The sequence below is a fragment of the Frankliniella occidentalis genome, unplaced genomic scaffold (assembly GCF_000697945.3).
Source record: "Frankliniella occidentalis isolate FOCC.00 unplaced genomic scaffold, Focc_3.1 Scaffold168, whole genome shotgun sequence".
Taxonomy (NCBI): domain Eukaryota; kingdom Metazoa; phylum Arthropoda; class Insecta; order Thysanoptera; family Thripidae; genus Frankliniella; species Frankliniella occidentalis.
In genome coordinates this window covers 823,563-840,038 of record NW_026267294.1, presented here as the reverse complement: position 1 = coordinate 840,038, position 16,476 = coordinate 823,563, and the positions used below count along the sequence as shown (strand labels likewise).

Sequence of the window (16,476 nt, the reverse complement as noted above, 5' to 3'; positions counted from 1 at the left end):
GGGGAGTGGGTGAACACCGGTAGGACCGATAGTTATCTGTCATCTGCTGCGCGGCCACACCGGAGGACATGTAGTAGTCCCATATGGACGACACAAAAGAACAGCGGCTAGCGGCTAGCGGCCAGCGGCATTGTCCTCCCTCAGCCCGTATCCGCATCCGGCCGATAACTGCCAATAAGAGATAGCAGGACGAGCGAGACGCGGAGTGGCTAAAACAATTTAAAATAATCACGACTCCCTTGTCTCTGACCACAGCCACGCACGGTGAAGCCGCCCGGCCCGCCCCAACGCGCGACAAGGTCAGGGTCGGCGGGGGAGGGAGAAGCGCGCACCGCTCGCGCCGCGCACCTGACGAGGATAGCAAACAAATCACACGTACCGAGGCTCTCTCTCCCTCCCCGTGAGCCTCTGGTAACGAGGCGCTAGCGTGACCTGCGTGTGTATATGCGCGCATGCGAGCGAGTGTGTGTTTGCGCGCGCGGGGCAGCCGCCCGCCCACTGCACTTTAGGAATAATTGGAGCTGTCGATCGTAGGGCCTAGATAACGCCGAGGTGCCGCGGAGGGCTGCGCTGATGTAGTGACTGTACGTTTGTTTGTGACTCGGTGAGGTCTAAAATCACATTAACTTTTGTGATAGGACAGGACGGCGCAGTTTGCTCCCGACGCGTTTGGTGACGTCACACTCGGTCCCCTCCCTCCCTTCATCCCCCTTGCTCTCGGGCTCAGCTGGCAGTCGGGCCGGCCGGCACCGCCGCCGGCGCTGCTGCTGCCTGCAGCCTCTGCTGCTGCGTTCAGCCGTGACTTTGAACTTGGGAGTGTCGCCCCGCCCCGCGCCGCGCAGAGCCACGCCGCGCTGCCCAAGGGCGCCGGGCTGCGCCGGGCCCGCCCACTAACGGGCCGGTGGCGCCGGCGCCAACTGTCCCCGCCCCCGCCTGCGCCGCCTTCGCCCATAAAGACCTCTCCTGCGCCTCTCCCCTCGCAGGACGTCTTTCCGACTAATTCTACAGAGAGCCTGGCATGAGGCGGGGTGGGGCGGGGGAGGGTGGGGCGAGGCGAGGCGAGGTGGGCCGGGCGGAGCAGGGCGGGCGCGCCGGTCCCGAATGAGCGAGGCGGCAGCACTTTCACGCGGGCCCCCGTGCTGATGCTGCTCGCCGCCAATTTCGCCAATTTTCGCTGAGCCAGCCGTCCGTTTTTTTTTCGCCGTTTGAATTTCGCACGTTAGTCCGGTGCGGCGGGCTGGGCTGGGCAATGGCAGTCTCATCGTGTTCCACAACCGTCCCGCCCCGCCCCGTGCCGTCACGTTCGGTTGATGGCTACCGGTCATGTACCCCTCGGCGGGAGCAAAGAGCGTCGGGAGAGCGGACGGGGCGGGGCGGCGCTCGCGTGCGCGCATACACACGCTGTAGCGACCGCCTTTATGGCCTGCTGCCGGTGCTCGCCTCTCGCAGACCGCCGCGTCACGGCGTCCATATGGGCGCACGCACACCGCGGGATACTTAAATTTAGAAAATGGAAGTGAAGCCCATAACAGCTGTCGCGAAAAGCAGTAAGGAGAGAGGGGCGTCGAGGGCGCCTCTGTGGCGCGCCACCAACGCCGACCGGGCGGCGGATGTGGCTCGAGGGGAAGGGCTCGCCCACTCCTAAGGGCTCGCCCACTCCTCGCGAGCAGTGCCCGCGCACACCGAGGGCTCTGTGTCCTCGTGAATTCCGTTAATATTGCTGTCGATGGCATCATAGCGGTAAAACTACGAGCAAAGGCAGGAGCCGTCGCTGTCCTTGGGTTGGCGCGACCTTGCTGGCGCAGGGGGTGGCCCACGACCGAGCAGCCACCCCTGTCTGTCTGCCGCTTTTGAAGTTCTACTCGAGGTTCTGCTGCTCCGCGTGCAAGGCGTGTGGCTCGGTTGCCCATTGGCTATCGGCTAGGGGCAGTGCGGCGCCCTGGTCAGGTGCGATAGGCAAGCCCGCTGGGCGGGCCTGCGTGCGGTACGGTAGTACAACGCACTCGAGGGTGGCGTGGCTGGCGGCGCCCGGCCGCGGCGAGGAGAGGGGAGGGGAGGGGAGGGTGTTACGGACATGCCGTGTCGGCTCGAGACAAGTCGGCATAACAGAGTAAGTCAAGCAGCGACAGGATGTCCGCACTGCTTGTGTGCGCAGCGCCGCTGGCTGACTGTCCCCGGCGACCGTCTGAGGGAAAAAAGCTTACTTTCTCGGATCTGGTTAAAATTTGCAAGACGTTGAAATATTGCCCGCAAAGTTGAAGGGAAGCAAAGATAGTGCGTTACATTTTAGCTCGTTCATCTATTAAACGCTTGTCGCCCCTCCGGGAAAGTACTTAATTCTCAGTCCGACAGTCGACGGGGACGACACGGCCGGCCGTGAAACATTCAGATGAGGCACATTGATCGCGCGGCGCGTGCTGCAACACCGCGACACCTTGACACGACACTCCTGGAGAGGCGGCCGCCAAGGCGCCCCCGGCCCGCACTGTACTGCTGCAAGCCGGTCCTAGGGAACACCTGCTCGGGCCTGCCTGAAGTTCAGGAGCGAGTGAGAGTGACGGGTACGTGCACGCCCTCCACTCATGAGCCGCCGCCGTATGGGTACCGGCACCCAATCGAGTGAGAGAGCGAGCGAGCGAGTGAGCGAGTGAGAGAGTGAGAGAGTGAGTGAAAGTGCTGCGCGCATGAGTCTGGGTCAGGGGTACATGCGCGCACCTCCGCGAGTGCTCACCAGGGGCGCCGCGCGCACGAGAGGGCATACGTAATCACGATATGGGTTTCCGATGAGGTCGGCGCGGCGGGGCTCGAGGAGGTGCAGCTGGCGGGGCTCGCTGCTGGGAAAGTGAGGAGGAAGTCGCTCCAGCTCAGCTCAGGGCCTCGGGGACCGCAGAGACTCCACGACGCCAAGGGGATATGAGGACCGACGCACGCCTTTTTCCAGTTTCTAAAGGTTTCAACTGCGAAGCTAAAGGTAAATGGGATGGAGCCGGGAGATACTTACCCCCCCCCCCTCACTCGGTCCCCACTGTTTTCTACATAGCTTCAGGTTTTGTTAAATGCGGGCCCAACACCTGGCGCGACACCGGTGGCAAACTTCTCATCAATATTCCGCTGCCGGCGTGTTCGGGCGAAACAGGGCCCGGGGGCGTGTCCCCGTTGGAGCCGACAGGGAGGATGGTGCAAAAGAGACTACAGCGAATATGACCTCAGGGGCCCAGGGGGAGGGGGGGGGCAGATGACAAGTCCGCTGACCGCCCTTCTCTGTCTCGCACCACCCGCACAATCTGTAGCTACGCCAGAACGCAGCACCACGCAGCACGGCACTGGGCGCGGCGGTGGGACACAGCCTCGGCCACAGACTCGGCCACAGCCTCGGCAACAGCCCCGGCCCCAGCTTCGGTCCCAGCCTCGGCCCCACAGCCATGGCCCCACAGCCTCGGCCACAGCCTCGGCCACAGCGGCACGGCTCTGGTCACAGCCCGCTCCCATGTCCATTAAGTAATTATTTTGTCATGGGCCGGCGGGGCGTCGGGGCAGCAGGGGCCAGCACAGGTCGTTGGCTTTTTCGCAACAAGTAAGTAGCCTCATTGCCCAGCCAATGGATGGCAATTATTCATTCAGGCGGCTTCATATTGCTCGTCTTGCGGGTTATTGCCCCAATTTTCACGCGTCAACGCGTCTGTCACACTCCTTGTCGCACTCCCTGCTCCTTCCTTCCTTCCTTCCTCGCTCGCACAGCCCGCTCATGCGAGACGAGTGCATAGCACGACGTATTGTATCGCCACCGTATCGTCTAGCAAACAAAGAGACGTCATGGCAAAATCGGCTCCAAAAACTAGGCTGAAAACGTGCCACTTTCCCGTCGATGCGGCCTGTTTGACTCATGACTTATTCGTGAGGTTTTCCTTTTTGTTGGGGCGAGGAGGAGGCTGTCGGTAAGCAGAGGGTAATTAATGGATATACGTAGGAGGATTTCTGCCCCTGTTTCCTCCCCACTCGAGTAAAGTTCCACTCGCGCCGCTCTCTTCACTTCTCGACACGATGACATGCTCAGACTGTCTGTAACGACCGGGCCGCATGCGCTCTCCGCTTCCCACGATGGATGTGAAATGGATGCCGAAAAGGCCCCTCTCTCCTCCCGATACTCGGTTGCCAGAGCCCCCCCAGGGCACGAAGCCTCACGTGTCCCCGAGGACCTCTACTTCAGCGACCCGCGGAGGTCAGGTGACGGTCAGCTGGTCGCTGCGCTCAAGGCTGGTCACCTGGTCGCCATGCCGACCAACGAGCGCATCTCTAGGCCTGGGGGCGTGGTGGCCTCGCTATGTGGGTGTGGCACTCGCCAGGAGGGGGGGGGGCACGCGATGCCCAGCTTGTCCAGAACGGCTGGTGCACTATCGCGACAGTGCGCTGTCCATGAGACCGCTGCCCCAGCAACCCGTGACCCGCGGGGTCACCCCGGGGTCACGGCAGCAGCGCCGCGAGGTGCCGCGGCCTCGCGCGCTCCGCGGGTGGCGACGGCGCGGCGCACACGGGAGGCCGCCGCCGTCCTGGCAAACAGTCACCCCGCGCCGCACATGCCCGGCCAGCAAAGGGGGTTATTCAAGAATGACTGATGAACAAGCGGAAACTGCTGTTTCAGCCAGCAGTCATGAGCCCGGCGATAATCTAAATCCACGGGGAGCCAGGAGCTCGAGCGGCGGGTATGGCTGCGGACTGTGTACCCCATTGAGGTGGCGTGTACTGCCAACCTGGCAACAAATAGGGGGTCGTCCAGGGGGTACGTCCGCTTCTCGGATTCATTCGGCATGATACGGGAGCTCAGCGCCTGCGAGACTCAGTGTAGGCCACCCTGCAGTACACGCATGCACTGCAAGCGAGATGTTGCCTACCGATCAGGCGCTCTGAGCGCTTGCACAGGCTGGACTTGGCAGGCTCGACACGGCAAACGAAGGGCGCGAACTTTCCGGATGATCCCTAGTCGCCGTGTACTGCTGCACGGCTCGCGCGGTAAAGGTCGAGCGTTATTCGAAAATAACTGGTGAGTACATGGTGACGACCGAGCCTGGGGATAAAGTTAATCCGCGGGAAGCCGTAGGAGGCAGCTCGGGTGCTGGGTGGTATGACAAAGGATTATGTACTGCACTGTGCTGGTGTTGGTAGGTCGGTGGGAGGAGGTCTGAGATGAGGAACAAGGAAAGTTACGCGGTGGATTAAAACAACTAAGGGATCGAGTAGACTGGTACACTCCACCACAAAGTCAAACAAGCAAGGGGCGGCAGGGCGCGACCGCTGAGCGCGTCACGTCGGCGCGCGCCTGCGAGGCAATCTGTGCCGAGCCCAGCCATCGTCTATCTCCGCTCGCCACCGGAGGTCCGTCTGTCCGCCTCGCATGCACTTACTTGCAGCACCGCATCTCCATGCGCAAGTGTCGCTTAACGTATTATGTCAGCAGTCGCGCGCTCGCATTTGTCAGTCATTCGCTCGCTAGTAGACGCTATTCCAGGAGGATGTTCCAGGAAGCACCCGTGGGCTCCTGGAACCCTCCCGCTGTGCCCGGCCGACAGCGCACTTCGTTATCCTATGGAGTGTGTGTGGGGGGGGGGGGGGGCACGTGCCTGCCTGCCTGCCTCCCACCCTTCCGCAGCTTTGCCGGAGTTACGGTTACCGGCATCGCTCTGTGTGGCGTCAATAGTGACATCACCAAGTAGTAGAAAGTGGAAAGTGGCTTGAATGGAAATTTCAAAATAGAGCTATCTGGGCAAACAAAAATGCATCATCCATTTCTTTGTGAAATTGCAAAATATATTATCAGGCCCTCCCTCGTGCTAGGCAGGCACAACGTGCCCCCTCAGTTCTCAGGACCTTCTGACGCCCCCTGGTTATCCTCCGCCTGGAATGGCGCGGCAGCCGCGCGGACAACGAGCATCCCAAGGATCTCGGTGCCGCTCAGCAGCGCCCCGCGCTGACCGCTCCGCGTCAATCACCGATCAATCCATCAATCAATCAAGCACGTATGGGTCGGCTGCGCCCGGCCGGTAGGAGGCTGGGGGCTTCCCCCTGCACTCGTGGCCCCGCGCCTCGCCCCGCCGCCCCGGCTACTGCCGGTGAGGGCGAAGAGAAGCAGCCTAGCCCGAGCCCGAGCCACGCGCGCGCCCGCCAGACGAGCGACCAGCACGAGCTTCCGCAAAAGCGTCTGGCTTTTGTTTCCGATTGTCTGAACGGGGCGCCGCGGCTTTTGCCGTTTTCGAATAAATTTTGGGGTTTTAATGCCTCGCCCGCCCGCTCCGCTACAGTCTCATCAAAAAGTAGCGAAATCACTGTCGGGCGCGCGGCCATCACGCGGCCGCCGTCGTGACGAAACGCGGGACTGGTCGTCCTCCGCGGCCCCTCGGACGGCAGCCCTCGGCTGTGACACTGCCGCGCGGCCATTGCCTGCTCGCCGCTGGAAATGCAGTGCCGTTCGAGGCCGGTCGGCTGTTGATTTAGTTGTCCTTCGCGCGCCTTTCTTTCCCCGCCTCGTCGCACCTCCGTGCCTCTCGAGAAAGCGGGGTTTCAATACTTATTTGCAGGAATTACTTTTTGCTTCCGTTTTCTCTCCCCGTATTGAAAGAGAGGTGGTTGCAGATTGAGATCAGAGGTGTTGAGATCAGAGGCACTCGGTACGGCACCACACGCTTGCGTTGTGCGTTCTCAAAGTATTGTCCGCCTGTGACACATCGGCACAATGAGCAACACTGATAAACTAAGTGTGCAACCGCTTAACACTTGTAAGTGTGCAACTGCAAGTTGATTACTTGCAAGTGTGCAACTCCGTGGTTGTGTACACCTTCCAAGTGAAACTTAGGTATGAAGCATGAAGCACGAGACACGAGGCACGAGGCACGAGGCACGAGGACCGAGGCAGCGGCTGCGCCGATCGTTAAACCAGTTTATTGGGCAGAGAAGAGAGATGAGCGGCGCGGTTCGAGCCATTCGTATTCATATCGACGATCCCTCACAGGAGGTAGGAGGCTTTCACTCCTGCCGGTGTTTGGATTAAAAGTAACGGCGTAATGAGGGTCATAAGAATAACGATGAAGGCTTTTGCGCACCGCAGACGGTCGCGTGCTGGGGTGTGGCGGGGCGTGGCGGGGCGTGGCAGGGCGTGGTGGGCGTGTCATGGACTAATTTGGCGCACGGTCGCAACAGCATGTGTAGCGCCAGTCGCGGTGGCAACAGCACTGCCGGGCGACGGGAGGTAATGTACGTCAATCCATGACTTCTTTGCGACCTGGGTTTAGCGGGCGCTGTGCAGCTGTGCTACCGAGCGCGTGCTGCCGCCTCTGCCGCCGCCGCCGCCGCCGCCGCCGCCGCCGGCGTCACGTCGTGGCGCCTCCCGGTAGCAAGGCCCCCCTGCGGCCAGAGCACTGCCCTCCCCACTCCGCCTCTCTTGAGCAATTAACCGATTACAGAGCGTTTCAGCATCCCAAAGCAAAACCACAGCCGGAGTAGCGGCCGGCCGGCACTCGCCCTGGTCGCGGGGCAGATGGCCGCAGATGCCCCCGCCGCCCCGCCGCCGCGGCAGGTGCCCAGCAGCTGCACGGCTGCTGCAGGTGATCCGAGAGGTGACCCAGAGCCCCACTGCCGCCGCCCCCACCAGGCTCCCGCCCGCTTGCACAAAGTGCTGTTACTGTTGCTCCAGTGAGCCCCCACCTAGAGAGGGCCGCGGTCGCAGGACGCCCCGCTCCAGGCAAATGAATCCTCCATAAAAAAGTAAAACCTCCCATCAATCGCACACTACAGTATTCTGCTCCCTTTTTTTGCCCGACAGTGTCGGAGCGGCCTCCCTCTCAGATGAGCGGCAGTAAAATCCGCCGATATAAATCGCATCCAGCGATCGGCTCTGGCTCCCTGACCTAACGCAACGGCAACTACCGACTGCTTTAATCGCTCTTTGTGCTCGGCCCCACCCCGCCACCCCACCGCTCGGCCCGCCCGCCCCGCTCATCCCTTTGACGTATACTGCCGCGCGCATAAATCTTATTCCTCCACGACACGGACGCGTGAGATCGGACGGATCCGCTGGACGTGCTTGTTGTAGCCGCCTTCAGGCCGCCTATGGCTATAGTCATGGGCCGCCGATGGGCCGCCTGGCGCGGCCCGGGATGCTGGTTGCCGGTGTGTGGAATGTTGCACGACGCTCGCTCCAGATTATCATTTTCTGGGGCGCTGCCCGCCACGTGTGTTTTCCCCGCCACTTTTTATTCTTCAAAAGTTTCCTTTGGTTCCCAACTTGCCTAATATATCCCGCCCGTCCCTGCGGCTCGGCGCTGCCGGGCGTAGCGGCGGCGGGAGGTTCAAAGGGGCGGGGCGGGGCGGCGAGGCGCCTGCAGACTCCGAGTAGACACCCCGCCGCGCGCCGGTGCGCCGCAGCCCTGTCGGTGGCCTACCCTCGCAGGCGCTCACCCCTCGGCCCTGGCCAGCCCTGGCCTGCCGCCGCCGGCCGGTGCCGCTGCCGGGGCCATCAGGAAATAATCGTAATGCGAGTTTCACCCACGTTCGGCGCGAACAGAGTGTGTGGTTTTGTGAGCGCCGCCTTTGTGGGGCGACAGCGGCGCGCGTTACATGACACACGTCCGGAGGTTTATAAAAGGATTCCGCAGGGCCACACGAAGCGGCCGAACAGACCGGCACCGCGTCACACACGAGCGAAGTGTATGTGGCGTGGCGCAACAATACCGGCTGCAGCGCGGGCCGCCCGCGCGGCCAGGGACGAAGGGGTGAGGGGCGTCGTGCGATAGGCGTGTAGGGCGGCAAGGGCTGCGGCAAAGTAGCCAAAGATGAGAGAGTCCCCCCCCCCTCCCTTCCCGGCTGTCCGTCAGACAGCCTAGCACAGCCTAATTGCAACACACTGGCTCGTGGGCGGTCACTTAGAGGAGCAGGAGAACAAACGGGAATCAACGGACAGATCTAGTCCAGAGCGGCGGTGACAAAGGACAGCGCTGCTGGCTGCTGTCCGTGGACAGCCCCGGCTAAAGCCCCGGCGCAGGCGCTGTCTGTCCGTCACGGCCACCGCGCCCAAACCCTATCCGGGGGATCCGGGGCGCCGGCCAAGATATGGCTTATATGGCGGAAAACGAACGGGGGACAGACGGGGACGGACGCGGACGGGGAGCTCAGGGGGCGGAAGTTGGAACCGGAAACAGCGCCGCCGGCTGAGCTCGCTCGTCACCAGTCTGTCCCAAACGAGCGAAATAATTAAGTATTCACAAACCGTACGACACAAAGAATGCATCACGATGAAAACTCAAACTCTTTACAGGTGGAGTGCTCGAGCCGTTCGATGACTTCTCCTACGAGGGCAACCAGGGCCCGGACCACTGGGGCGAGCACTACCAGACGTGCCGGGGCAAATACCAGTCGCCCATCGACATCGACGAGCATCACGTGTCCCGGGTGCACCTGCCACCCATCCGGTACGAGGGCTTCGAGACGCCGCCCGAGACCTCCACCATCACCAACAACGGCCACACGGGTATGGGGCAGCGCCTAGGCTATATAGGCGCCAGTGTACAACAAAAGACGACATCTTAATTTATGTCTCGTTGCGTCTGTGTCTCACGCAGTCCTGCTCAAGTTCAACATGTCGGAGCCCGCCATGATCTCGGGCGGTCCGCTCAAGGGCCGCTACGTGTTCAGTCAGCTGCACTTCCACTGGGGCCAGAACGACTCTGTGGGCAGCGAGGACCTCATCAACAACCACAGGTAACAGCAATTTTAAAACCCATCACGCGAATGTTAAAGGAGCGTGTATTTTTTTTTAAAGTGTAACCTTTTTTTTTGTTAAAGCTACCCCATGGAGTTGCACATGGTGTTCTACAAAAGGCAGTATGGCTCGCCGGAGCAGGCGCAGCTGCATAGCGACGGCCTGGTCGTGCTCGCCTTCTTCTACGAGGTGAGAGAGACAGAGAAAGAGAAAGGGAGGAGGTAGGATGGGGAGCAGGGGGAGGACGGAGACTGCGCCAAAACGGAGGCGCAAATGCTATTGGTGGCGGCGTGACGATGTGACGATGCTGCGCGCGGAATACATAGCGTTACTGCGGGTCGAACCGTCACCGCACCACGGCCCGCCCCGGGCCGCCGCGCTCCCCGCGTTCGATGGCGTGAATACATTGTGCGGCAGTGCCGAGGCAGTGCCCATGCCCATCCCCATCCCCATCCCCGCCCCGCGCTGAGAGCGCCGCTATAGTGGCCCCGAGGTCACCACGTGGGAACGGGTACTGTACACATCTAATCTTACCTAACCCAGCGTGGCGGCCCCTTAATGAATGGAGTGGCTAACTGCTGAACTGCTGAACGAGCGGGGCGCCGGCCCATAGCGCCGGCCCATAGCGCCGGCCCATAGCGCCACGCGCCGTGTCAGACCTTACGTCATCTGCCAGGGCTGGACCCATTCACACCACCGTCCAATAGCACGGGAGTATCCGAAAGTGGCGAGCTTAAAGACACCCGACTCCTTGCTCCTCCCCCCCTCGCAGGTGATGCCGTCCGACAACGCGGTGTACTCGGAGATGGTGGACTACCTGCCGCACATCGAGACGCCCCACACCAAGTTCGGGCTGCGGCGGCAGCTCACCCTGGCCTCGCTCATCCCGTGCGCGCGCTCGCACTACTTCACGTACCACGGCTCGCTCACCACGCCGCCCTGCCTCGAGGTCGTCACGTGGATCGACTTCAAGCACCCCATCCGCCTGTCGCACGCCCAGGTAAGCCAGTTGCGGGCTCAGACAACAAGACGTCTCCACATGAGCATGCCCGCTATCGCATCGACGTCGGCTGATGTCATTGCGATGTAGACGCCGAATCGACGGATTGTCAAATCACTTGTTTGTATTTGTGATTTGAGTGAGAGAGAATGAGGGTAGGGAGAAACCCTTTATGGGGAGCGCTCGTGCCCGCTTCTGCTAAAGCCGCGGGCCCGCGGGCCCTAAAGCGAGGCTCTTTCGCTCATTCTCGCGACGGCGGGTCGAATAGGCTGCCTGCCCACCAGGCGGCACCAGACGAGGTCGCACTCCTTCCTCACCTCCTTGTCTTTCTCTGCCGCACAGCTCGAGTCCTTCCGCCGCCTGCGGACGCAGCACGGCTTCCTCACGCACAACGCGCGGCCCGTGCAGCCCCTCGGCGGCCGCAACGTGTGGTATAACGCGGGCGAGCTCAACCTGGACGACGCCGACTCGGCGTCCGGCCGCCCCCTCTCCAGCTTTAGCTCCGGCGCCGCCCTGCTCCTCGCGCTCGTCCCCGCCTTCCTCGCCAGATAGACGGGACGCCGCCGTAACGGCCGACGATGCCCCTTGCTCGCCAGGGGTGGGGATTTAAGTGCGACACCACAAAAAAAAAATTGTAGATCCCCCATCCCCCACCACCACCCTCTCCCCGAACATGGCTGAATTTTGCCTAAAAGTGATACTATGTACTTGTAAGCTACTGTATTTATTATTGTTTAGATGATCGTTTCGTTAAGAACAGAGGGCCAAGAAACATTATGTTGCTCTATGCATTTTATTAAATCTGCCCCATAAGATACTGCGTGCCATTGTTTGACTGAGCAAAAGGAGATAGCAGAACTCTGTTTTTAGTTAGCTGATAAGTAAGGTAAATCCCCAATTTAGCTTTCTAAATGATTCAAAATTGGGAACCTTAATTTTATACCAAAGAGATAGTCATATCGCTCTAAATATTTTGGTGTGCTAGAAAAAAAAATACAAAAGTATTTCTGTACAGTAAAAATATAATTCACTATTCCCTCTAAATTATATTGGAATAAATTTGACAGGTATGCTGGTATGCCTTCACAGAAAAAAAAAAGACTTCAGTTTATATAAATTGATGCAATGCAGAGAAAGTTTTTATAAAATCTTTCTAGCACATTCAAATAAAGTACAATTATAATTGTGTATTTTCTTGTACTTAGACCTAATACCGAACAACAGAGAAAATGTAATCTACAAGCATGTAAAGAAAGACATGAGAATAGATTTCAGTAATTTGTTGTAAGAGATATGAAATGTAAAATAAAAATTAAAAGGTTTCTGCTACTAACATTTGTTTCATTCCCTCCAAACCATAAATTACAACTCATGATTTACTTAAGCTTCCCTACTGATAAAGGATTTGGTAGAAAGAGCTTGTAACTGTCAATTAAAAGACCGCCTATTTGCATTCTCAACTTAATAACAGAAATCGCAGAGCCAAAGGCAAATTATACATTCAAAAATAAAGAACATGAAGCTGACAGCTTCCCCAACAAAGCAAGTGGTATTTTACCTATCTGAGTCCTAGGGACTTAATACAAACTTACAACTAATCATCATCATCTTTCGCTTCTGCTAACTGGGCTCGAGCTCCTGCATTGACAGCTGATGCTAGATCATCTCCTTGTTCCAGGCGTAATCTATCACGAATAAGTTCTGCAATTGCGCGTTGTGTTCTTTTTTCTAATTTCTCAAGCTTCTTTGCCACATCTCGCTTCAAATCCCAATCTGGCTTTCTGGGTGCTAATGTTGTAATATCCTAAAATGGAAACAGTGATTAGATGGATATGAATCAAAATTTGAAGATTTTGACTTTCCAAAAATATTTTCTAACTCACCAAGTCATCCATCACAACTCTACTGTCAGCTGCGGCAAGCTGTTCTTTTACTTCCTCGGCCACATCTGCAGGTTTAGCACTTGGCATAACACTTTCCTTAAGTGATTCATCTTGAGGTTTATAACTGCGAAACTTAGGCCTGGAATAGATTACAAACAATATCATATTAGGCACTAAAAATCCCAGCAGAATAAAGTACAAAGAGCCGTCCAACAGATAAGGTAAACCATACGAACAGATAACAAAGTACTCTTTGACATTTTAGTGTGTATGATTGGGATACTAAATACCATATAATAATGATGATGGGCTATTCCTACTTACTTGGGGAGGGGAGTTGGATTTTCAATCTTTTGTGGTTCTTCTACTGAATCACCGCCGGTTTCATGCTTTCGTTTCAAAGCTTTCAATCTTTCTTTCCTCTTCAGTGCCTCTTCCTCCAAAGGTGTCAACTTTCCCTCTGCCATCATGAAGTTTGTGTACAAAATCCGAGCAGTCTAATTATTTGACGATAGTATTTTTCGACAGAAAAGAGAACAAGAAAGTTAAATCACCAACACAAAACAAGGCATAAGGTTAGGTTTTCAACGTAAACATTCCGCCGAAACAGTTGAGCAGATATGGTATGAAAAGTTTTTACACATGTGTATATGAAAATTTCTTCGGTCAGGAGTTTTGGTTTGGACGCCAAAAGCGGCTGACACTGTTTACAAAAGTACACCTATCGTGAAAATATCGTGAAATGAACGGCCCCGCTTCAGACAGTAATTCTGATGACACAGACGATGAAGTCGACGCAGAAGAAGAAGATGTATATAGACGTAAATATCAGCTTTTGCTGGAAAGATGTGAAGTTCTACAGCAGGTAAACACACTAGTAATGACCCTAACCTATAAATATGTTGATAAATTTCCATGTTTACCTTATTTTGATTATACTGAGTTAGTTTTCTTTATTTTAATTTTAATATTTTATTTACAGGACAACGAGCGTCTTGTTCACAGAGCTCAGCAGGTGAAGAAATTGTTGCGAAGGATACGAAGAGAGAGGAAGTAAGATTTCAGTTTTCCCCTAGTTCATCTGATGTAACACAAATCCATCAATGTCTTTCTAAATTCCTAATGTTCTGTTTACCTTTTCAAGAATTTTAATGGAACGCTTGGATACTTATGGTGACAATTGGAGGAATGTACCAATAACATTTGAACGTGATGAGATCGTGGCACAACAGCAACCTATTAAACGTGAAAAAACATCCACCCCTAATGCGGGGGGAAAAGCTGGAGGAGCCCCAGGAAAGGTACTAAACATTCATTTTAAAACTCCTTCCCACATTGTTTTTCCTCAGCGTGATAGTAAAAAAAACTTTTAATGTTTGAAGAATCAGGGAACAGGTGAAAAAGGTCGGAAAGGGTCAAACAATAACACAGCAGGAACACCAAATACAGGCTCCACAACAAAACGAAAAACAACGAAAGGAGACAAACCCGAAAAAGATCCGAATGCACCAAAACGTCCTGCTAATCCATTCCTGCAGTTTTGTCAAGAGCAAAGGCCACTTGCTGTGACAGCGGCAGGCTTGGAAAGAGCGAGTGGAAATAGTGAAGGTGAAACATCTAAACAAGAAATCACTAGGCAATTAGCCAGCAAATGGAATACATTAGCACCAGAAGATAAAAAGGTTAGTCTGTTTTTGTTCATATACTCTATGTATTCAAAAATTAGATGAGTTGATTATGTTGATTGTAAATTTTATTTTTTGCAGGTTTATTATGATATGTATGAAAAGTCTAAGGAAAAATACGCCGAAGAAATGAAATTGTACAGTGCTAATAATAGAGCAAAGACTCCAAGTGACGATAACCCAAGCTGATGTTGAGTGTTAATTAGGTCCACGTCTACTTCAACTCTGTGATACTAAAACTTGTGTTCATAGTAAATTTACACTAAAGTACCAAAAAATTAGTGGTTTGTTCTGATTTGGATATTTGTAACTAGTGAATTGAATTGTGTTTCTGTTTATTAGGTAAGTGTTTTTGATGACTGTAATCTCTGGTAACGAGTGATTAGTTAACGTATGTGAGGCAAGTAGGAATCAAATATACGTAATGAACAAATTGTGTAGATGTTACACATATCACAAATATTTTCTTTTATTTACTTTCCTTGTAAAAGTACTTCTTAAAATGATCAGTAATTCAATCATACTTTCCCTATTAAAATTAAGATTTAATCAGCATTTTCAAAATATTAACAGTGCTTAACCAGGACAACACAAACTTCACCTTGCAGCCAGCCCTATAGTTCTACCTATGGACATTTAACGGTGAGGGTGCTGAAAGAAGTCACATATTCTTAATTCTGTCGGATAAACCTAGATTTTGATGACTGAGCCGCCACATGTTGTGCCCACGAGACGTGTAGATGCGACGGGTGCGGGTGAGTCAGTGGTGGGCCCCGCAGGCTGACGGGTCACTCCAGTCCCACGAGAACTATTAAAACATTTTCCAGGTTGCGTGTCGCGGTGATGCAGGGGAAAGGAGAGAGAAGGGGGGGGGGGCAGTGTCAGGTGTCGTCTGGAGTGACGCCGGCGTTAACTACCGCGGCGCTCGGCTCTGCAGTGCGCGGGCTCTGGCTGACCGCTATTAAGAGCCTTGCCCGCTCCTGGGCCGCCTCGCGTCCTTGACCCGGCTCACCTTGCTGCAAGGCCAGGGCCAGGACCGGCCCGGACGCGGTGCTGTTCCGCGACTGTAAACCCTCCGATAGCGGCCATAAGCCCGGCTACGGCTACGACAGCACCTGCTCGCTCTTCTGAGTCGGGACCGTCGTTAGGAGCGGGTCCACCTCAGCGCACTTCGAAGTCGACGGGCTCTCCGATCTTAGGGTCGACACCGACGTCATCCTGAGGGTCGTCGCCGCGGAGGTCGTCGGCCTCCCGCTGCTGTTCGCTGACCTTGTCGTCCAGGCGGCTCCCGCCCTCGGCGTCCCCGGGGGCCGCACGGCCGGACCAGTCGCAGTCCGGCTGCTGCTGGGGCTCGGGGGCGGGGCTGCGCCACGGCGGCTGGGGTTCGGGAGAGCGCCGCCGAGACCCCGCCGAGGAGGGCAGGAAGTAGGTGGGGAGCAACGCCGGGCCCACGTCGTAGCCGCGGGCGGGGTGCACGGGCAGGTTGTGCAGGTAGGGGTAGTACGGGCTGGGGTAGCTGGCGCGAACCCACTCCTCCCGCATGTGGTCCGCGTTCAGCTGACGCAGGATCGACAGCTGCTTCTCCAGCTCCTGCAGGAGGCGCTTCTGGGTGCAACAGTTCCCGCTGCCGTCCCTTGCGCTGGCGCCACTGTGCTGGCCCGTAGAGGGGTAGTGACGCTGGACGCCCGCTGGCGCCGGTTGCTGTGACGGAGCCGCCTTTCCACCCACCTGCGCGAGCAACAAGGAAAATGTTCGTGAAATTAGGGATCGTCCTGAAAGTACGTCCGTTTGTTTTCTCAGATATGTCCGGCAAATTTACGGGAGCTCGGCGCCTGCGAGACTCGGGGTAGGCCAACCCGCAGAACACGCATGCACGGCAGACACAATGTTGCCTACCTCTCAGGCGCCATGAGCGCTTGCAGAGGAGACAGATTCTATTTTTCCCTGGCCTTGGTAAGCCAATGAGGATCTATCAGTAAAATCATTGTACTAAGAACAATTACACCATTCATCTAAATCACCCCACGTCTCTTCATCCACATTCACATAGTTATTAAGCAAATGCCGTCAGGCATATGGGCAACGCCCAACAGAGTAAAAATTCAAATGTAACTAACTGTATTCAGACTTCAATGGAACCATTTTAAAACTATTATCTGGATT

At 56.1% G+C, this 16,476-nt stretch overlaps 3 protein-coding genes across 3 annotated transcripts in view; 2 read left to right on the top strand and 1 right to left on the bottom strand.

Annotated features, from left to right (window-relative positions):
• LOC113208928 (carbonic anhydrase 2) overlaps positions 1–12,074 on the top strand; it is a 16,168-nt gene extending 4,094 nt beyond the window's left edge. The window contains exons 2-6 of the mRNA XM_026426183.2: positions 9,302–9,514; positions 9,606–9,744; positions 9,829–9,934; positions 10,518–10,745; positions 11,088–12,074. Of these exons, the coding sequence (XP_026281968.1) occupies positions 9,302–9,514; positions 9,606–9,744; positions 9,829–9,934; positions 10,518–10,745; positions 11,088–11,297 (896 nt within the window). The 3' untranslated portion in view covers positions 11,298–12,074. The remainder of the gene's footprint in view (positions 1–9,301; positions 9,515–9,605; positions 9,745–9,828; positions 9,935–10,517; positions 10,746–11,087) is intronic.
• On the bottom strand, positions 11,748–13,094 carry LOC113208931 (coiled-coil domain-containing protein 12; the record flags this gene model as incomplete). Its single annotated transcript, XM_026426187.2, is given in 3 exon segments — positions 11,748–12,549; positions 12,629–12,767; positions 12,953–13,094. Coding segments are annotated over 3 exon segments (491 nt in total), but the record flags the coding sequence as incomplete, so codon positions are not given.
• A 189-nt stretch (positions 13,095–13,283) lies between these two features.
• Positions 13,284–14,773, top strand: LOC113208929 (uncharacterized). The gene is made up of 5 exons (XM_026426184.2): positions 13,284–13,493; positions 13,611–13,681; positions 13,773–13,929; positions 14,011–14,310; positions 14,395–14,773. The coding sequence occupies exons 1-5, from the start codon at positions 13,371–13,373 to the stop codon at positions 14,500–14,502; spliced, it is 759 nt and encodes a 252-aa protein (XP_026281969.1). The 5' UTR covers positions 13,284–13,370; the 3' UTR covers positions 14,503–14,773.
• Positions 14,774–16,476: the final 1,703 nt, after the last annotated feature.